General features: G+C 46.4%; 2 protein-coding genes across 2 annotated transcripts in view; both read left to right on the top strand.

Moving 5' to 3' along the window:
* Nucleotides 1–1973, top strand: part of LOC119430981 (nuclear receptor-binding protein-like) — a 34393-nt gene extending 32420 nt beyond the window's left edge. Inside the window, 2 exon segments of the mRNA XM_037698445.2 lie at nucleotides 40–159; nucleotides 278–1973. Coding sequence (XP_037554373.1) covers nucleotides 40–159; nucleotides 278–388 — 231 coding nt within the window. The 3' untranslated portion in view covers nucleotides 389–1973.
* Nucleotides 1974–17097: 15124 nt separating this feature from the next.
* LOC119431249 (uncharacterized) lies at nucleotides 17098–22443 on the top strand. The gene is made up of 2 exons (XM_037698726.2): nucleotides 17098–17582; nucleotides 18762–22443. The coding sequence occupies exons 1-2, from the start codon at nucleotides 17324–17326 to the stop codon at nucleotides 20858–20860; spliced, it is 2358 nt and encodes a 785-aa protein (XP_037554654.1). The 5' UTR covers nucleotides 17098–17323; the 3' UTR covers nucleotides 20861–22443.
* Nucleotides 22444–22453: the final 10 nt, after the last annotated feature.

Below are 22453 nucleotides of genomic sequence, written 5' to 3'. Positions count from 1 at the left end.
CGGTGTGTTGAGCACCAGATGTATTGCCTTTCTTTGCAGATGACGCTCCTGCTGCGTATGGACGACAAAATGAATCGCCAGTTGACTTGCGAGCTCAGCATAAAGGACACGCCATCCGTGCTGGCCACAGAGCTGGTTCACTATGGCTTCATCAACAAGGTACTATACCTCGTACTTGCACATTCCGCTGCCAAAGGAAATTGACTGTTGAAAGAATAAACTGTAGTAAACACTGATTACAGTTACAAGTAGATCTTGCATTTTTTTCTTTCTGCAGGATGACAGGAATATGGTGGAGGTTCTGATCCAGGACACGCTAAGCCGGAGTCACATTCCAGGCATCTCCAGTCAAGGTCAAGGGGCTCCAGTCTCCGTCGGTGCCGCGTGACCTCCCGCCTCGAGACCATCCTCTTTAGTCATGGTGCCGTCTCTTTAGAGTGGACTCCGGGGTCAAGAGGGACGGGGCTGGTGTTGCCTGCGCCTGTGTGGGGTGTGCTTGTCCGAGGAACAGCTAGCGTCTTGAGAAACTGCTAGCTTTTTTCTAGTGTGTTCGTGTGTGCATGTGCGAAAGCGGTTGCTCGTGCAGCGATTGCAATGTCGACCACTCCCAGTTGCCTTGTGAAGGAGGTGGGGTTTCTCAAGGGCAAAGTCAAAGGCCATGTGCGAGTGCAGCCTTTCACAATTTTTCTTTTTTTTTCTTTTCTTTTTCGGTGGCTTCGGAAGCAGCAAGCCGGGGCCAACCGCTCACATACTGTACAGAAGTTTGTATATCGTGGAGTGAAGCGATGACTTGAGCTGAAGAGAGAGAGAGGGGGAGAGGGTTTTGGTGCAATAGGCAGACCTTGTATCATGCTGGAGCTTTTCTTAGCACCGTTTGTACTACCCGTGTTTTGTGTTATGCTGCTCTGACAACCTTGGCTGTGCTACCAGGTGTTAGGCATATCGGCACGAGCAACAGCTGCTGAAAGTAACTTGCACGACGTGCGCTGGTTTGAGGCTACCAGAACTGGCTTTAAATGAGCTCTCGTTCTGTGCAGGCCAAATGCGGTTCAGCCCTAACGCAGTGTAGTCCTTGTCAGCAGCCCGTCATTGTGCTGGTATGAGACGAATTGATTGGCAGATGAAGCGACTTCAAGGGGGACATGCCTTTCCGATGCTTTGAAGATGTTGTGCAACACTGTTGCTGAGGAGGCATTTCATGCACTGCACCGGTGCTACAGTCGCTAATTGATCGAAAGAGTACATTTAGTCTTTGCTGCCCCTCCCCCCCCTCTCTCCCCAGTACCGTACAAATGTTGTCAAGATAACCGGAAGAAAGCTATTGTTTTGTATGATAGCATAAGGGATAGCACATGTGTTGGAAAGCTGAATGTGCATTCCTGCTTCCTTTTTACAATGCTGTTTGTATGAAAACCAAAAGAAGGCCTTTTAAATAACATTTTTTTTTCTCTGCTCTGAACTTCCGGTAGTTTTTATTCTTCAATGTGCCACTTTCTTTAGCCATAGTATGTCTTAAACAGATGTCACACAAGCACAATTTCGATTGCAGGGCTCTGTCACGATTGAAAGTGCTCATGTGACACTAGTGTTAGTGTAAAGCTGTTTTGACCAACAGCGGGTGTAGTAGCTTGCTACCATGTTTGCTCGGTCGAGGAGTTTGTGAGAACAGGTGGGGGGGTCACCCGCATGACTGTTGAAGTATGCCTTAGTGAGCGGTACAAGTATGCATTAGCCTTAGTTCAGCATTCTTTAGTGGTGCTTCATAGTTGCCAGGAACAAAAAGGGTAGGCTTTTAGCTGGTTACCACACCTGAATTTTTGCTTTTTAACAGATACGGCAACTGGAAAGCGCGGACTTTCTTTAATTTTTTTTCTTTTTACCTACGTTGAAGGTGTCTCACTTCAACTTTTCTTTCCCTGTGTGAATAGGGCTTGTCTGCCACACGTGACTATGAATAAAAATTGAAGCCTTCACATTGTGGTTGTATGTTCATTTTCTTGTTCTCTTACTCTACCAGTTTTCAGAATCTTAAAGTAAGGAGGCTTTGATGAGACGGTAAAACAAATCGGCAAATGGCTTGTTAACAGAATATTTACCTCCAACTACACATTCAGCATAGTCATTTGTATGAGCAGCCGGTTTGTACAGGAAGGATGTCGGAAAGCTAGAATAGTACATAATTGAGCTGTCCGACTACGTGAAAATTATAAAAGGTGGTGCAATAGCTGTGATAAGAGCAGACATTCGGGCAAAACGCCGGAAGGGTTCTCCGGAAGCCGGCTTCCGGTTCCGGCTTGCGGAAGTGAACGCCGCACGGCGGAGGGAGGGAGGGACATAGCCCCGACCATAAGCTGCTTCGCATCTAAAAATGGCAGTCTCCCCGGAAAATCTACGGGCGCGGTGGAGCTCCAAGACCAACTTTGGGCCGTTCAGCAAGCCATGGATGCCGTGCGGGAGCAACAGCTCCCAGTGGCCATCTAGGCGGCCCCAGGCCCGGGCCTCCCAATCGCCGGATTTCAAATAAAGTTATGTCACTCACTCAAAGTAACGATAAAAACATAGTATTGATATTTCTCAATAAGTGAATTCTGTTTCCTGAGATGATGCTAAGTGCCTTCAGTCAAGGTGCTGAGCATGATCTCAAAAGCGCGTCATCGAGGGTACTCGCCGTAATTCGAGACCGCTGTTCCGATGAAACGAACACAAACTAAGAATAAAAGTTCGGTAACAAAGCGTTGTACCCGTAGAAAACGAAACGATAAGCTCTTAACGCGCAAGCTCCGAGTTTTGCTGCTCGGAGCTTGCGCGTTAATGCCGATCTGGTAGTGCACAGAGTGGCAGGCTTAGATTAGTCGAGGGCTCGATAGGCTAATGCTGGCACTATGCCTGCCTGAGATACGCGCTTATGTGGACCCCTGAGATGCGCGCTAATTCTGACGTTGCCTGACGTCGGTTTTTTCGGATTGCTTACTTTCTCCGTGAACCGAAAACCGATCAAAAATATCGTTTTGGTTCGTTCCGTTACGACACACTTGGACATAGGATCAAAAAAAGTCTCGGATAATGTCAGGTCCCCCATTGTCTAGCATATAGTTGTTGGCGGGAGTACTTTAAAAATACCTTATTAAAGGTATTTGAAAAAAATTAGCTATATGAAGTAACATCGAGTAGTAGTTTTATCGGCCGTATGAACTGCTGCAAACATGAACACATCTCACTCGATGACCGCGGACACTCGCTGTCAGAACGCTAGCGTGATTAAGAGTGGCAACAGCGGTGAGTGAATTCCTCTTCGTGCTGCCTCTCGCTTCATTGCGAACTAGGCGTGCCAGAACACAGCGCACACGACGCCATCAGCTATCTCGTGCATTACCTCCAAAGTAAGATGCGCGCGGCCTTGCCATGCGCAGTCGCGACCGGAGTACAAGCGGATACACGCGCTACCCTGGCCGCCTCCCCCTCCCTCCTAGCGCGCGCACATCTGCCTGCTCCACCCTTGCGCGAGCGAAAAGTCGGCGCGTCCCCTCCCCGCCTTCCACTCTTGCGCACGAGAGAAGACGCCGCCGCACCAAGCCACCATCCTTCTCGGTTCGCCCTGGCATGCTTTATTATTGCGATAGTAATTGTATGGACACTCGATCCAGGCGCATTCCTGCCGTCGGCGTCGCCGTGATGTTCCGTATAAAGTCCAATGGCGATAACATCGTCATCGCGCGCCGTATGCTGTATGTGCGAGTGAAAACGTGCGACAGTGAGCCGACGATGGCCTGACTTCTAGGCTTGTAGCGCAGCTCAGAACGAGCAAAAAGGAAGGTGGAAGGGGTGATAAAAAGGAATTAACGGAGAACAGGGTGAACAGGTTTTTGCTCGTTCTGAGCTGTGCTACAAGCCTAAAAGTCATGACATACCAACTCGCCTAAACTGCTACGCTTTCGACGATGGCAGCTCAATCTCGCGCGCGCAAGGGACGAAAGCCGGCAGGGAAGCGCGCCGTCTACCGTCGCGTGCAAGGCCACGGGGGTTAGGGAGGGGGGGGGGGGGGCGGCGTTCCACACCGGCGGCCGCGCGGACGCTATATTGAAAGCGACCTGCGATGGGGACAGAGTGCGCCGAGTGCTGATAGCTTCGTATGCGCTGTGTTTTCGCCGCTTAGTTCGCGTTGAAGCGAGAGGCAGTGCGAAGGTCAATTCGCTCGCTGCTGCAGCCGCGCTTCCTCACTCCAGCGTTTCGACGGCGAGTTTCCGCGGTCATCGAGTGAGATGTGTTCATGTTTGCTTGTGTGCGCGTGACACCATGCTTGTTAATTTAGTTCGAAAGCGAATGTTTACGAGTTTATACGGCCGATAAGACTACTATCGTTACTTCGTATAGCTGTATACTAATTCAATCAATCAATTTTATTTCGTCTACTTCACAAACAGACAGAGGAGTGGCGAATAAAAGCTGCCATTCGGCAGCTTGACGAGCCCACTGCCAAAGCATCCATTTGCTATCGCAATCGATGCTTCGCCTTTCGCGCGAGACTGCGACTTTTTTTCCTCGCACCTACAGCATACGGTGCGCGGCGGCGACCTTATCGTACTTAAACTTTATACGGAACCTCACGGCGATGGCAGAAATTCGCCTGGAGTGTCCATATAATTGCTATCGCAATAAAATTTAACTAGTGGTTGGTAATTTTTTAGCTCTAATGTATAACTGATGCGCAAAAGACCGGCTCCGCTATATCTATATTAACTATTTAAGTTAAAATTGAGAGCATGGACACTGCGCCAAAAAGTGCTTGTCGCTGCACCAAATTATATTTTTGCATGCGCCATGACCTGCGTCATAAGGTCGAGTGACTGTTCCACCACTGCGAATGGCATTATTTATATGACGAGGTGTAACAGGAAGTTTCAGGGTAAACTTCGAATATAGGTTGGTAATTGCCTGCAGTTTACTATTGAGCATTTTGATCATTGCACAGGTATAGTATTTGAAGTTATCACTCAAAGCTTTTTAGATGTATTGATTGCAACCATTGTGCTGTCGAGCGTTCATATATCTATCTGGACACAAGCTTTGACTAAGATGAACATATTGAACATGTATTTACGTGCATGTGTACTTATGACAACAAGGCTTTATGCATGTCCCATGCAAGCAAGATGTTGCTCAGTGCCTGGCAGCAGCGGAGCTTGGAGTTATTTTGCTTCCCCGTGCAGAAAAGTCAAATTATTGCGCCCTTCTCCGCTAAAAGTGGTCAAATATGCAATGAAGCGGGTTGCGCTGCGCCCTTCCCTAAACGCCTTCCTAGGCGACCGCTTGCTTCGCCTATACAAGACGAAACGCTCCTGTCTGGCAGATCCGATGCAAATATAAACGCAACTACTTTATCAGCAGGCTGGTAAAAGAAAATGAAAGGTACAAAAACGCGGTTTGCCTGAAGTATGCTCCGTAAAGCAGTGGTGCCATGTTTGGAGCTGCATGAACGGGAAGAAACACGTACATGTGATCGGAGCCGTTGTAAGATGGGTTCGGGGCACCATATGAGGTGGCACGAGCTTCATGGTTACCAAACAAACTCGCTCCTACAGTACAACTTTCAAATCCATGCACACGGTGGATCCCTTGGATCTCATTCTGCAGAGCCGATTGGTGATGCCCCATGCAAGAGTGGCAAGTGATAAGTCCACACTCCTCCTCGGGGTCTGGGTACGAGGGTTGGCACGCGTGTACCTTTCAAAACATCCAATCACGTTGGGCCGCAAATCTGTGTGGCGAGACCAACACTCACATGAGAGATCTGCGAGGCCTGGAGTGTGCGCAGTGGCTGAATTCTCCACAGCAACTCTGATGTCTTCCTTGACATGGCGATGTAGGTGAGTTTGTCATGTGTGCGCCTTGTTGGTTCCTCTGGGCCTGTTCTTCGTCTCGAACTTTACTTCGCAGACTCTGCTAATGCTGTTTGAGCATGGACTAGCGGTGGTCATCACTTGTCAATTGCTCACAATCGATTGTTCTTGCTTTATATAGTCTGAGTTTCATTTGATTGAATGACTATTTCTGTATCTTGCCTCTTATCGTGCGCCATGGCCGTGCTATTGGATGATGCCAATTTCTCCATGGCAACCTTCTGTTTCAGCATATTCTTCATTCGGCCCATCTTCCAGTAGCTAGCATGCTGCTTATGAGAAAATGAGGAATGATAGCTAGATTATAGGACATTAGTTAACACGAGGGAACGAGTAGGAGGATATAACTAGAGTTTTAGTGGTTCGTGGAGAAAAAAGATTTTGCGCAGAAGTGGTGAGAGGTGGTTAATGCAATAAACGCTGGAAAAATAAACACCATAAATTGCGTCAGAGGACATGCATTCCCTTATGGGATCCCGATCAAGCATAGTACATTATCAATAACATTGAATCTCTGCAAAACCGTGCTGTTGCATGGCTTCATCTTTTCAGATTATTCACGTGCGCTTCACCAGCGTCACACCATTAAAATAACATGCCTAGTTGGAACGGCTATCACTTCGACGCCAGTTTGCTCGCCTAACCTTATTTCATAAACCGTATCGCCATTCCACGCTTCACGATGACTTCGTTTCGCCACCCCCTGCTGTCTTCCCGCGCCGTGACAACGCTTACAAAGTAAAACGCATAACGTGCCGCTCATCGCTTTACGCAAGATCATTTATTCCTGGCACAATAATAGAATGGAATAACCTAGCTACCACCTAGTTGCCAGAAAACGGTTAGTGGTAGCAGATTAGTCATTACTTATTGTTATGTGTATACATATTAACATATTGTGTATAAAGTTTCTGGCGATTTCAAGAATTAGTGCTTATACTCCCTGTTCATATCTATTTATTTCATGTTCCTTGTCTGTGTTTATGTTATGTAGTTTTACTTCTTCTGTATATTTCATGTTTGAGTTATACTTCATGTTTCCACTGTAATCATTGTATTAATAGTTGTATTTCGAGCGCTAGTGCTGTATTTTGCATGCACGAGTTCGTGTCCCCCCCCCCCCCCCCCCTCCTATGTAATACCCTCGCATGAGGGCCCTTAGGGGTATTGTAAATAAATAAATCAATGAATAAATAAATAAATAAATAAATAAATAAATATATATATAAATAAATAAAAATTTGCCGCGTATCTGCGTGCTTCGCTGCAAATGTCGTCGAAAGACGATAGTCTTCTGCCGGCCGTACTACATGAGTGCTGGTCTGATCCGCGGCCACCCGCGATGCTGTTCTCGTACCATTTCCGTCCTGGCATGAAGGTTTGTTTGAACAGATTTCATTTTACCGCATTATTTCATCAAGCGGCCATTTATGTTTTGCCCTGCCTCAGACAGCGCTTCCTTTATGTTGAATCGGCCGCATCTGGCTGGCATTGATAAAATTGAGGAGGCGCTGCGTGAGACATGGACGCCATCTGGCAATACATCGGGAAACATGAGCTTGTGCAGAGGGTTTCCTTCCTCCATGGCAGAGGGCGCTCGTCGGCGCGCAGTCGGGGAACGTCGTTCGTCGGCGCGCATAGCATGGCATTTTCAGCGCAGCTTAAGAAACTAGTGTCTTTAGAGTTACGTATCTATGTATTTTCTATTAAAGGAACACACCTCCTAATACTTACCTAGTGATGTTGCACCTCAGATATGCGTAATATTTACTTTGTGATCGATAACGTTCACAAGTATGAACAGCCGTACCAGTTTAAGTAGTGTGGGCGGTAAGCAAGTGGTCCAACTTTGGCCGGGTGGCTGAATCGGGTGACAGACAGACAAACAGACAGACAGACAGACCAAATTTTCAGCGTTTAAGTTCCCCAAGAAAGACTATCGTCTTTAATAAATAAATAAGCTTTCACTCTTGCACTGTATATATATGTGCGCCCCGAAACGCGCCCGCTCCAAATCGTGTTCTCGGTGGACGCTGCATCCCTCTCGTACAATGCGGTCGTCGCCTGTTTCATCGAGCACTTGATATGCTACCGGTCCCGGCTCGAGAGAACATTGATCTTCGTCAACGAATTCCCCTTCCAAATAGCGGCAACGAAGGACACTTCGCTAATGTCCGTGCTACAAGCTACATGCCGCGTCTCCTAAACTCAGATTACGCGACCTCCAACACTAGCGGGCAGCTTGGGCTCGATCACGTGACCAGCAGCATCGGGCACACGTCAAGCCAACGTCTTTCTCAGCTCACCCTCGCATATGCTTGACCCCACACGCGGAGCAGGTGGGCTAGGGGGCGCTGATGCGGCCGCCGGTTCCCCTCGCACTTGGATTTTATTCGGGACAGCACGGCGACGGCAACGGCCACAGCGCACCTGGAATATCGGTATAACTGCTATCGCAATGAAACCTAGCAGGCTAGCCCGATCTTACCCGTTCAGTTCGTAAGCGGAGGCTTAATGCACCAGAAAAGACGAAAAAAAAAAGAAAGCAAATGCCGGATTGCGACGCCGCCATGCTGCATTGTGGAAGCTGCAGGACTCCTTAACCAATAGGAAAGCCGAATGCCCCTCGAGATGTGTTCATCCGCGCCGCGTGATTTGCTCAGCGGCTGCTGAATTCGCGGTAAACGACGTGAATGCGCAAATGGCCTAGTACGTCACGTATCACTGGAACGTATTATGTATCATGCAAAAAAAAAAGAAGTTCTATAATCATGCCATTATTCATACACTTACGCCCGGAACTATAGTCCGCTGCGCAAGGATATTCTTGTGTGCGCCTCATATCTCCGGCAGCGCTTAAAACGACTTGTGGGATGGTGTATAGAACACTGTAGTTCATTATATTCTTGTTTACTGTACAAAGGCCCGCCTAGCAAGATTCGATAACTTTCCCTGCGCCACCATCGACCAAATGCAAGATAAATACTTAGAAATTCATTACATCTTATTGAGGTACCGGCGCTGAGGCTTGGGTGCGAAATTAGTAAAAGGGAATTAATAAACGAATAAACGTAGAATGTTAAAAGAACGCTTTACCAGACCTAAACTGATTTAGCGCGGCTATTTAGGGCCCCTTTAAAGGCAAGGCCGCGATGCAAGTGCTTGCAGTCACTACGCCGCAGTACAAGCGTGCGTTCTGCGGTGCATGCTTTACAGAGCTCGAACGGGTTTTGTAAGTTTGTGCCAGAAGCTGCAGTTGTGCCGCCCCGTCGTGTGAATTCCGCTTAAACAGCTGCAGGGGACGTATTCTCGGACCATCGCTTTTGGCTATAACAATTTTAGGGCGCGCTTATTGGCTGGTTGAGCGAAACCAGATGAGCTGATTGGCTGGTTCAGCACTGTGTCACGAGAAGGCCATAGTATCGCCGAAAGTGATCGTCCAAGAATACGTCCCCTGGACCAAGAAAGATGAACGACTGAGGACGACGACGCGCTTACTCACAACCATTTGGTTTCATTACTAGAACAAAAGAAAGGATCTTTAGACAGGCTGCCATAGCGGCGTTGTCGTATTGTTCTTGCTTCGTCTCCCTTTTTTGGGGCTGTGTGACCCCTTGTCCATTTTATTGCGCGTTGCAGCTGCAATCCTTTGCAAGGTAAACTCGGAAGCCGATTGCGTAAAATATCTACCCCAGATATAAAGTCGGAGGCGTGCGGTACTGTCACGCTCGCAGCATAGGTGTCGGTAATAAGAACCAACTTGGGAACGTATACTCGGGACGGTCACTTTCGGCTATAGTATCATTTCCGCGAGAATTCGCGAGACTCAGCCAACGAGAGTTTCTTTCTCGCGTTTTTCTGGGCCTTGTGCGCATGCTTCCAGTGCCGATTCTTGCCAACGTGATCATCCGAGAATACGCCGCATGAAAAGCGATTATGTGCCCGAGCTGGGCGAGGTCCATCCCAAATGTCCATGCAGTGAGTAAGCAAAAAAGTGGGAGAGGGTTTAGTGAGCGGTAGCGCGTTCTCCCTCTCTTCACTCGAAATGACCCGGTTGACTACCAGTATACAAGTCAGGCAGAATTTCGTGCGTACTTTTTCTGCAACCCATTTTTAGTCTTTGTCGAAATGGAGATCGATGAACAGACGGACCAAATGATCAATGTAAAAATTGCTGCAAAAATATGGGCAACAATGGTGCAGAAATTCATCAAATGTTGCAAGAGGCCTATAGGAAGGATGCCCTAAAGGGAATAGCTGCGTTCAAGTGAACCCAGCGTTTTCGCGAAGGCCGCGAAGACCCCCAAGGACGATGCAAGCAGGACGTCCCTTCACCTTGTGCGAAGATGAAAACATCGGTCGTGTGCGTTCTCTTGCTTTCGGTGACCGTCGAATGACTGTCAGAATAATAGCGGAAGCACTCGTTTTGGGAAAGTCGTCCGTTCACCGGATTTTGACTGAACGGTTTAAAATTAAGACAGTTTCATTTAGGATTACGGTATTAAGCTGAAGTCGCACAGCAAGGAGGGTTTGCCATTCCTCACTGAAAGATGAGTGAAGACAAAAAAAGCAAAAAAAAAAAAAGTAAGACAGCGAAAATTCAAGTCATACGTTGATCTTGTTTTTTGACTGCCATGGAATTTTTATCTAAAGGTCAAACTTTCAATGCAGCTTTCTACGTGATGGTGGTCTCGTAAAGCGTCTTAAAGATCGTGTGCACCGCGTGCACCAAATATGTCGAAAGTGGGATGGTGTATTGTGCACTATGATTAATGCCCCTGCGCACTCTGCATTGGTAGTGCGTGAGTTTTTGGCACGCGATTACATCACTGGGCTGGAACACCCTCCCTACTCGCCGGATTTAACCCCGTAAGACTTGCTTTTTTTTTTTTTTTGTTCTCTAAATGCAAACTGGTGCTTCGGGGGCGGCATTTCATGGCTGTGACGACAATTCAAAAAGGAAACGACATCGCTGTTTCAGCGCTTAACAGAAGAGAACTTCCAAGGGTGCTTCCAGTGATGGAAGAAGAAGTGGAACCAGTGCATTTTGTCTAATGAGGATTAATAAAGCGAAGCTTTCTTTGCGAACTATTTCGGACTTTACTGACCGTGGCTGCCGCCTGCTGCTGCTGCTGGCTGCTGCTCGTGCGTTATCGCCGAATAGCTCACCCTCGGCTACGGGACGGCGGCACCATCTAGGAGCGACGGCTCACACTAGTACTTCGCCCGCAGTAGTGAAACGTAGAAGGGGAAACCCGGTCTGCGCATGCGGGTCGTTGGCCGCTGGTGGATAGCGCGAGGGGGCCGCAATGAGACGGGAGAGAGGTCACCCGAGGAGATGGCCTCACGTTGCGCATGCGTTGCCCCGCCTGGCAGCCACGTGGACGGTGGCATCTGCGCTTTCCAGGGAAAGTCGGGTACAAAAAGCCAACTTGCCTCTTTTAAGCCCTATAACGCTGGTTGCGTTCAAAGGTGCATTTCATTGCAGAGCTTCTTGTTCGGGGCATTGATGTGTTTGAAAACTTGTGAAATACTGTTTTTTTTTTCGTTTTTTTTTTTTCAACTTACTGCACGAACTATAGGGACGCACCTGGGACTTGGCTGTGAGGAAGATATATACAAAATGCAGAAGCGCTTTCTGGAAGTTAGTTACATTCGATCGCTCCTGCACATACGAGTATTTGCTATAAGACCCCAAATCTGGGTATTCACAATGTTCGGTTATTCTTCAAACCGGAAGCCCAAAATGAGAAAACGAAAAAAGAAAAGTGTAGTCGATGGGAGTTTGGCGTGTGCAAACAGATCGAATGAAATCGAACTTATGCGAAGCAGTACAAGGGTAGGCCCGTCTTTTGTGACCAAGCGGTGCCTATACAGGCTGTTTCAGCGAACACTTTCAAAAATTCTTAAAGGTTGCCTGTGCCAGATAGAACAATTCTAGTTCATGAGCTGGTCTACTCGAAGAGGCGGACATTACTTGCACAAGAAATTGAAATGCATAATCGAATAATTAACAGAAATTCACTAATTAAGTTTTTAACTAATTACCTGATGGCCCATATTGCAATTTACAAATTGTAGCCGTGGAGTTCGCAAGGCGGATGCACTTGGAACGAATTCTCGCGATGACACCAGTTTCGAGATATTTATTCCCGAACTTTGCGCAGAAATGCATTGGCGTTCTAGTTAAGTTCTTAACAAAACATCGTTTTTGCATTGAAGCACAAAATTAACTGGAACGCCAATACATTTCTCCGCAAAGTTCGGGAATTAATATCTCGAAACTGGTGTCATCCTGCGAATTAATTCTTAGTGGATCCGCCTTGCGATCTCTACGGCTACAATTTGTAAATTGCAATATGGGCCATCAGGTAATTAGTTAAAAACTTAATTAGTGAATTTTTGTAAATTAGTCGACTTTGCATTTCCATTTTTTGCGCAAGTAATGTCCGCCTCTTCCAGTAGACCAGCTCATTAACTACAATTGGGCCATCTGGGGCAGGCAACCTTAAATAAATTTTGAAAGTGTTCGCTGAAACACCCTGTATATATAGGTATATACCATATTTAGTTAGGTAGGTCGGCCGGTGTCCTTGGCGGCGCTGTAACTCAGTGACGAGGCGGTGTGCGTCATCGTGGCTTCGCTCACAAATATATATATATATATATATATATATATATATATATATATATATATATATAGTTTTGCTCTGTTCAGATATCTTAATTTGCATCTTTGTTTGTCCTTCGATCGAGTACATGCATTTAAAGCAACAGGGGCAATTGTGCTATGGATGCTTCAACTTTGACGGAGTTTCAGAAGGTCACTCGCTTTCTGCATCTCTACGGCCAACACGTGTATAGCAAGCACGAACACGTACGCGAACGTATGTGCATACAAGCGAATGTGCGTGTTTCATCAAACTGAAACGTAACGCGGTTTGTTCGACAACACAGACAGACGGACGGATTAGGTCGTCCGTAAACCAAGCAACACTCAACCTTTATGAGAGACGATAGGTCATGGAAGAGAGAAAAAAGTCGCCGTTTCACCAGAAAGGCAAAGCGTGGATTGCGATGTCAAATTAGTAGACAGCTATACGTAGTAAGGATAGTAGTTTTATCGGCCGTATAAATTAGTAAACATAGGCATACTAACTAAATTAACAAGCATGGTGTCACGCGCGCAGAAGCAAATCTGAACACATCTCACTCGACGACCGCGGAAGCTCGCTGTCAAAACGCTGGAGTGAGGAAGCGCGGCTGCAGCAGCGAGCGAATTGACCTTCGTGCTGCCTCTCGCATCAATGCGAACTAAGCCACGAAAACAGCGCACGGCGGACTTCGTCCCCATCACAGATGGCTTTCAAGATAAAGAGGCCCAGGCGTGACTTTGCAATTGCTAGGCAGCACAGCGGGGCGTGGCATTTCAGGAGTCGCCCGACGTTTGTGCGCAGGCGCGAGCAAGAGCGGGTGCGAGAGAGAAAACCTGGGGGCTTTTGCTCCTTGAATATATGACAGCCTAGGTACTACGGAGAAGTTTCGTTGCTCGTTTTGTATGCGTTTGCCGTATAGGCGTGGCGGCGTGGCGGCATTGTGGAGTGAGGTCGAGTTTGTTTACGCTCCGACGCTGGCTGCCGGCGCGGTGAACCAGGTGAAGCAGTGGGCGTTGATGCCCCGTTTGGTGATCGCTGTGTCTAAAGGTACGTCGGACGCGCGCGGATACAAGAAGGAAAAGGTACGTCGCACAGACTTTTTAGCACCGTCATGTATATATATATATATATATATATATATATATATATATATATATATATATATATATATAGACGCCATAAGCCACCGCCATGAGTTTACATAAAAGCTTGAAGGAAGGAGAGAACTGACATGACGTGACAATTCTCGCCATCGGCCTTGGCAGAACAGCACGCTTGGCTTCGTAGGCGTTTTATAAAAAAAAATTGCTTGAAAGTGATGACAGTGGTGAAACGTGACCTCACCTGTAATGGTGTGAAATTTTACTTCTGCGCTCTTGCTTGTGACATGCATACCTACAGCGTGAACTTGTTGATGTGCGACCATCGAATTTCTTTCCTCTTAGTATTTTTCTTTTTCTCTTGCGCTTGCGATAAAATAGCAAATGTCAGCGCCTTCGTGATCTTGAAATATATATTAAAGATATCCAATTATTTCACCCTTTCTTTCTTTCTTGTTTCCTTTCTTTCCTTCTTTCTTTCGTTCCTTTAAAAAAAGTTACAATATGGAAACTTGATGTAACGAACATGGATATTCCGAGCTACCGGATGTAACGAAGTAAACTTAAAATTCTCAATTTTATGACCATACCAACGTGTACGCTTATAACGATCGAATATTGTATATAACGGGGGTATTTTCCTGTCGGGAACGCGTCTTCGTTATAAGGAGGTTCGACTGTATTAGTGAACGCTTGTGTGCGTGTGTGTGTGTGTGTGTGTGCGCGCGTGTGTGTGTATGTGTGTGTTTGTCTGTCTGCCTGCCTCTGTGTGTATGTCTGTCTATCTGTGTCTGTGTTTGTGTGCCTGCGTGTGTACTTGTGCTCAATTTCTATATCGAAAAGACACGACGAAAGGCAAGTTCGTATGCATACCCGTGCTTAATCAAGCGTTGCAGTGCACTTTACGCACAAGGAAGCGCCAGCGGGGCGCTTGTCACTCATTACATGCTCGAACCTGGAGACACACGGCACCGGCGCTTGGAGCCTGACAATGAACTCCGCTGCTCTTCGACAACCTACTGTTTTCGCTCGCAAAAACGGGTTAACGAGGCAACCCGAGAGGGAGGCAGGTCGTCCATCATGCCACGGGATTCCTTCACGTCGAATATAATATCGCCCACGTCAGCCACTGTCTCGTTAACGTGTGGCTTGCGCAAGCCAGCTGCTTCGGTATCCGTTCTTGAAAGCAGCCCAGACGACATGGACGGGTGAGCAGACGACACAAGCGCTTGCGTCGTCTGCTGGATCACTCGTACGCATCTTTTGTGCTGTTTTCAAGTACAGTGACCCGAGTTTGTTACCTTAAAGACTTTAAAAAAATAATAATAAACCGGCTATCACGCTTACCACGCTGTATTTGCTCTTGCTTACATTTTTCAGCGAGATCGCATATTGTGGTCTACATTGGTCAATATGTAGACCTTCGCGCTATTACTTGCTGTTTCATCAAGAAAGAAAAAAAAATAATCTGGTTGTCACGAACTGTGGAAATCGGTCTATGCGAAGCGTTGTCTGGTCTCACATTGGCGGTAAACTTGTTATTTGAGCGTTTCAATTGTCTAAAAGCGCTAGCTGCCGCGAGCGAGGAGTGTCAATGGTGATAATTATAATGCACCTTTGGACGCGGTCGCGCGTTTCTAAGCGGCATGTGAGCGTTTCCATAGTCCCAAGCGCTATAGCTGCCACGAGCGAAGAAGAATATGGTAATAGTGAGGAGCGATCACGAGCCTTTTAAATCTTCCATGCAATGTTGTCGTTTCTTTTATTTCCACTGGGTGCCGCCACACCCAACAGATCGCCCGGAAATAAAAAGATGAATGGAAAATAGTAAATTAGATTTTGATTTAGCTTACACCCCCGTATCCGGCACGTATGGTGCAGCAGAGGATCCCTGATGACCACATAGCGCTAATAACGGACAATGCAGGGGATTTACAATGAATTGCGAGATCATGTGGCAATGAAACGACCTATTAACTGCAAACCTTTTCTGATCCAATGATTTCTGGGGGGCTATTCTGTAAGAGTCCACCTAGTAGACTGTCCACTTCGGCTGTCACCATTGGCTGCTGCTTGACGTGCAGGAAGGTGCCAGCCAGTCTCCCTCCTACACGTGAAGCAGCAACCAATCAGCGACAGCCGAAATGGACAGTCCACTAAGTAGACTCTTACAGAATACCGCCACCTGCACTATATATAAAACAGTTTGCAGCATTAGGGACGCATCTTTTGTCCCACATTGTTATCTATCACTACAACAACAATCGCCAGAACAATAATCGTGAGGACTTCCTTTCTTTAACGCTGCGCGCCCGGTACTTTCAGGTAACAATCGGCATGTGCCATGGCATGCTCGTTATCAGCATGACATAGCATTTTGCGCAGGAAAGGAGTGATCGCAGAGTTTTCACGAAACGAAACGCATGCAAGACAGACGACGATAATTTTTGTGGGGACAAAGGAGAGTTTTAGATTATGGACGTCCCCTAATCTCTAGAGATACGCCCCAAATGGTGTAAACTGTTTCTAGAGTGTGTAGGAATCATGACGCTTTACAACAAACATTTCCCTTACCCCCAGTGTAGGGTAGCAAACCGGACGCTCATCTGGTTGACCTCCATGCCTTTCCTCTCCTTGCGTTCTATCTCTCACTCATACATGGGGTAAAACAATCAGCAAGCATTATGGGGAAGGGACCGGCTAATCTTTATTGATTAAGGAATAAGTACAAAGAGATCTTGGTTTTGATTTCAGTTCGGGTAGGATAGCAGAACGCTTAATTCCGCGCTTAGAGCGTGCGCCCAAAGCAGTGGTACAAAGTACTGACTGTTTAAACGTTGGAGTGCCCGCCATCATGAGTGGTTCTGCCAAGGCCATCAACAGGGGGGTTTCAACGATTACAGCCAGCTCGCGGTAGAGTACAGTCGATTCATATGCAGGAAGATGGTTTTACGCTTTCCGCTGTTTGACGACTATGTTAGCTTGATGACATGATACCAATGCGCACAAAATCGACGAATTGACTCGTATATAGTAGCCCGGAATGGTGGCGCTCGTGATCGATAATAAGATGGCTTATCTGGACGGGACACGCTTTGAGGCAGGCAGTGAAGGTGGCGGCTGAAGTCGCCTACTCAGATCTCTCTCCCCCACCCCCACCCCTTTTTCTTTTCGTAAGGGAGTACTGACACATTTTCTCTCGTAAATGAAGTACGATTATGACACTTAGCGACCACGAAGGCTGGGAAAAAATTATCTGGTTCGTGTCCAGTCCAAATCCCCCGTAGTGTTGCAAAGAAGGCCATTCAAGTTATTTGCACACTGCCTCAGAGACTGCGGGCTGAAATAGGCTAGGATCTCGGAGGTCATGACCCGCATTTCCACATGCGTTTCGCCGCAGCTCGGCTGGACCCGGTGAACAATAGAAGGCAGCACCCACGTGACCCTGCGTTCCCGGATGTTGGTTCCCTAAGTTGGCCTCCAACTGCCCCTAAAGCGCCACAAAGTACCTAGTGTGTCACGTGATTAGGGAGGTTCTTTCCCTGTGTTGTGGGCCACTCAACGACCCATGTGCTCGCAGTGACACGAAACCACGTGCTTGCAACGCCGCGATGGCATCTATAAATACGACTGCTCGCCGTTCTCTTGTTCTTGCCTACTCCGCTTCGGAATGGCGCAGGTCTGTTATCGAGCTGCCATCGGCGATGACGATCGTCGCTGTGAATTTTGCAGCAAACTATTCACCCAGAGGAAGAACATGCTGCAACACATCAGGAACATCCACAAAGTGGCCGTGGATGTCAAGAAATTGATGAAATGCGACGTATGTGGCACTGCCGTGCCTACAATGGAGAAGTATTCGGAGCACCACATCGCTGCGCACAACTTCGACGCTGAGTACGCGCACATGGTGTTCCGGAACGATAAGGGTGAGAAACAGTTAATTTTTTTTTTTTTTTTAATTTCTTGTTGCGCTATATGCCCCAAAAAGCAATTGCTTATGCCTCGCGGTTTTGTTTTCTCTCACTGTTTCGCGAAAAACAGCTTTTGCGCAGGTGCCTAATCAATTCCCATGGTGTATTTAGAAGTTTGTATCCTCATTCAATATAAATTTTGTTTGTCCAATTCAGCTAGTTAGTCAGGTGTGCGTGCTTTCCGCGGTACACTACATACGTTTGGCATGGTCTGCTTACAACATTCCTGAACAGCACGTGCTGTTGTCAGCAGCTCATGGTCGCCCGGCGTATTGTGGGAAAATTCTTTAATAGTGCATTTCATAGAAGAGAGCGAAGTTTGATGCGCGCACAATCTTTTTTTTTTTTTTTCTTCTTTTCTTAAGCGAGAGGAGGAATTTGCTCTGCGTTCTGACGTTGCTCTGCACCACGTGCATGGCGTGCATGGCCTAGCCTTCGCCTCAGTGCAGGTCGCATTGCGGCAGAGTCTGGACCACACTTGAAATTCCGGCTTTTGTGCAAAGCTCGTACGTACATTTGTCAATGCCGCGACCATCTTGCATACTATGTGAAATTCGCATGGTAGAGTCTTTTGCGTTAAGAGAGAAGGAAAGCAAATCTATTTCTGCCGTTTCCAAAACAAGTGATTATTTGTAAAAGTGTTCAAGAAATGTGACATTGATCAGATCTAATGAAAAAAGTGCACTGGTGTATTTCATGTAGAATAACGTGGAACCTGACGTTTCTGCAATCATTATTGTTTTCACTGAGAGAAGGGATTCGCGCTGTTCTGACGTTGTTGCTTCAAAACGAAGTTTGCACCATGTACCGTCAATTCGTCTTTGTCTCATCATAATTGCATTTTGGTGGACGTACAATCTGATGCAATATTGAGGAAGGAGCGAGGATAGATTTGTTTCATATTTGTTTCTTATTAAAACAAGACTACTATGGCAAATTTTCTGAAGTTATGATGCATTGCAATATTAAATTCAATTTTAACTCAAATTTGAACAGGGTCAAGTTGAAGATGAGGGATTAAAATATAAATGCTACATTAGCCCATGCCCAAGGCCTTCGAAGTGATTATTTTGGTTTACATCACTCTCTCCCCAAAGTACTTCTATCTGATGCTATTTTGTGCTTTTATTACAGAATTTAATGAATGGAAAGCAAGAGAAGAGGCTAGTCAGAACTGCTGGTTCATTTTGCCAAGGGGTGCCAAAAAGCTGGCCAGTGGAGATACAAGGATTCACTATTACTGTAATAGGTCAGGCGAGGCGAGGAAAAAGGAAGGTCATGGTGACCGTCGGGAGAAAAGTCAGGGAAGCTGCAGGTCTGGTAAGGTGTGTCTTTCATTTATTACTGTCACAAAGGAGGACAGCACTCGGAGTCGGACACCTGAAGGCACCACCATAAAAGTCAGGTATCAAAGAACCCATTATGGTCATAAAGCAGAAATTCAGCACTTGAGAATGAGTGACATGGAAAAGATCAGCATAGCAGAGGACCTAGAACGAGGTGTGCCCATGAAAACCATCCTAAAACGAATAAGAACATCTGTTGCCGCCAAGCTGAGGCCAATGCATTTGGCAGAGCGCTCAAGCCTTCATAACATCAAACGGCAGTTTAGCATTGCTGCTCCTGAGCGTTGTCATGCTAATGATGCTGTCAGTGTAGACACGTGGGTGCTTGCAATGAAAGAAAAAGGTGAAGCACTTGTCCGCCTGTACAAGGCACAAGGTGCAGTAGACCCAAGTGGTACATTTTCTTCAGCAGATTTTGCTCTTGTTCTAATGACAGAGCCTCAGAGGGAGCTACTAGAAGAATTGGGCCCTGCAGGAACTGTATGTCTTGACTCCACACATGGCACTACAGGGTACCAGTTTGAGCTGACCACTCTTCTGGTGCTAGATGAAGTAAGATCAGGTGTACCTGTAGCTTATTTCATCTGCAACCGCATGAATGAGCTAACTCTTACAGCATTCTTTAAATCTCTGGAGTCTGCCATGGCCAAAAAAGTGGCTGCTAAGACATTTATGTCTGATGATGCCTCGCAATTCTACAAGGCATGGTCCACCGTCATGGGTGCCCCCAAACAGAAACTTCTCTGTGCCTGGCATGTGGATAAGAATTGGCGTAAGAAGATACATGAGTGTGTGGAGAAGCAGCTGAGGCCATTTGCCTACCATAGGGTGCGGCTACTTTTAGAATTACCTGGGGAAAAGGAATTTAATTACTATCTTGAAAAATTCCTTGCCGATGAGAAAGAAAAACTGAAGGACTTCGTGAAGTACTTCAAAGACCACTATGCAGTTAGGCCGCAAGAGTGGGCCTATTGCTTTAGGATTGATGCAGGTGTCAACACAAACATGCACCTTGAGAGCATGCACAGGACGTTAAAGCATAGTATGCTGGAGGGAAAGCAGAACAAGCGTGTTGACAAACTAATTTCCGCCCTCATGGACTTGACATATCATTTTTTAATGAAGAGAGCAATCTGGATGATAAAAGGGGCAAAGGGTAAGAAGTTGAGCACAATTGCGAAGAACCACAGGTCTGGCAGGGACATGGCAGCATGTGCCAAATTGAACGAAGATGGCACATGGACTGTGCCATCTCAGTCTATTAAAGGGCTCTCGTATAAAGTGTCAAAAGTGGGAGATGGTGCTTGCTGTCATTTGAGGTGCAAGGAATGCGCAGTGTGTGTGCATACTTACACGTGCACTTGCAATGACCATCTTGTACACTGCACAGTGTGCAAGCACATTCACTGTGTGGTCATCGCTAATCCAATCAGCAGTGACAAGAGCCATGAGAGCTCACCCGAAGAATCATGCGACACAAACCAGGCACTGCACCTTGTGCAGAGTATAACAAAGCTGGAGGCAGCCAAAGCAGTGTCAAGCTCGGCACTCTTTACAGCGAAAATGGAGTCAGTCAGACAAGCAATATCAGATGGTGAAGTCTCCGAGGAAGTAGCTAAAAAGGCAAACAAGTTGTTTGAGCCAGTCTTCGCGCTTGTTGAAAGTGACCGAAAAAGAAAGATGCCAGATGATTCGAATGAACCGGCCAACAAAAAAGTTGTGCACCAATTAAGATTTCACTCTACAAGAAACCCTAGATTGTCCCAGCCATCATCTAGCCTTTCAAGGCCCACTGAAGCTCAAAAGGAAGTCCTTAAACTGCAGCTTATGGACAGCAACATAGAAACTGAAGAGATAACCACGTCAGCAGGGCACGATTACTGGTAACAAGCCTGCAGTGCAGTGAGGAAGAGAGAAGTGGTGCAGTAGTGTTGTGCTGGCATGCCTTATTGAAGCAGGTTGAAGGCTCGCATGCTAACAAGTCGTGACCATCTGTTCTTGTCTGTGGTGTGCAGCCATATGTCACAGCTGGATGGTATGTGTGTTAGAGCACGAGAGATGCCTCCATGCTTGTCATATGAGCTGCTGGTAAGTATGTCTGTGACAATAGGTACAGACCCAGAGCTTGTCTCTGGTATGTGGCTATGTGGCAGCTACTGGATGGTACGTGTGTTAGAGCACGAGAGGTGCCTCCATGCTTGTCATATGAGCCGCTGGTAAGTATGTCTGTACTGTGTAAATAAATGTAAGAAGTGCATTTTATGGCGTGTAATGTTTCAGTGTGCGAAAGCCTCCAAGGTGTTTTGCAACTTACAAATTCGTGTAATGCTTCTTGGCACAGTGGTTATGGTGTTGCATATCTGAGCTCGAGCTTGCGGGTTCAATCCTAGCCAAGGTGGCTGCATTTCAGTGGTAGTGAAATGCAACAAAAAACACTTGTGTATTTAGATTCACGTGCACGTTACAGAACCCCAGGTGGTCAAAATTAATGCCAGAGTCCCACACCACGGCATGCCTCATAATTAGATCTAGATTTTGTTCAGTGCGATTTTTTTTCACTGCCTATTTGAATAATCTTTCACTTTTCAGATTCCAAAAAATAGAGGGTGCCTGCTGTGGTGTTGTATGCAGTCTGTGGAAAATTTGCTCTGGTCGTGAGCACTCGGTTAAATCTTCTGCAGACAGGTGTCATAATGATTGAAAAGACTATGCAGAAAACTTTAGGCCACTTTATATATTAAATCGGTTATATATAGCATCTCTTATGGTGGGGGGGCATCTCTAACTTGAGTAGGCATAACAATTGGCAATGCTTGCTTATACATGTTTAAATGTTTTTTTCCTTTTTTATCGTTACTACTTCTTGGAAGAATAACCTACAACAGTGCCTCTACCTTCTCCTTCGCTGTCTCCCCATGTCTTTCCTACACTTCAACTTTCCTCACTCGACGCACTAACTTATTCTCCTCGTCATCCCACATTGAGGGTGCAGGAGAGTGAGCTAAGCGTACATAAACTCTGCTGAGTTTGCGACACTGACGAAGACGCAAATCTTTGTTGAAGTGTTCGCTCCAGCTACATTCCTCTTCCAAATACTGTTTATCACTTCAAGCCTTCATATTACTGTGAGCTTCTGTCTTGTTTATCAACAGCCATAACTGTTGGACAAATAAAGTTTATTCCTATCCTGTCTTGTTTAACAGTTCTAATGGTCATACTATTTATTACTGTCAATAACCAGCGTACATTTAGCACTGCAACGTGCTGTTTACAAGCTGTGCTAGTTTCCACTTCCCTTGTGATAACTACTCCTTTATGAAAAGCTTTCAAATATTGCCAATGATGACCACTGCCTTGACAACCACTATAAGTATTAATGTCGGCATGGGACTGAGGCTTTTCCATGAAAAGAAAAGCTATCGCTTGCTCATATTACGTGGCTGACACAGTTTTACCTGTAATTGTAATTGATTTGTGCGA

Source organism: Dermacentor silvarum, chromosome 10 (assembly GCF_013339745.2).
Source record: "Dermacentor silvarum isolate Dsil-2018 chromosome 10, BIME_Dsil_1.4, whole genome shotgun sequence".
NCBI lineage: Eukaryota > Metazoa > Arthropoda > Arachnida > Ixodida > Ixodidae > Dermacentor > Dermacentor silvarum.
The sequence above is the reverse complement of the archived record's forward strand: the minus strand, read 5'-3'. Positions and strand labels throughout refer to the sequence as shown.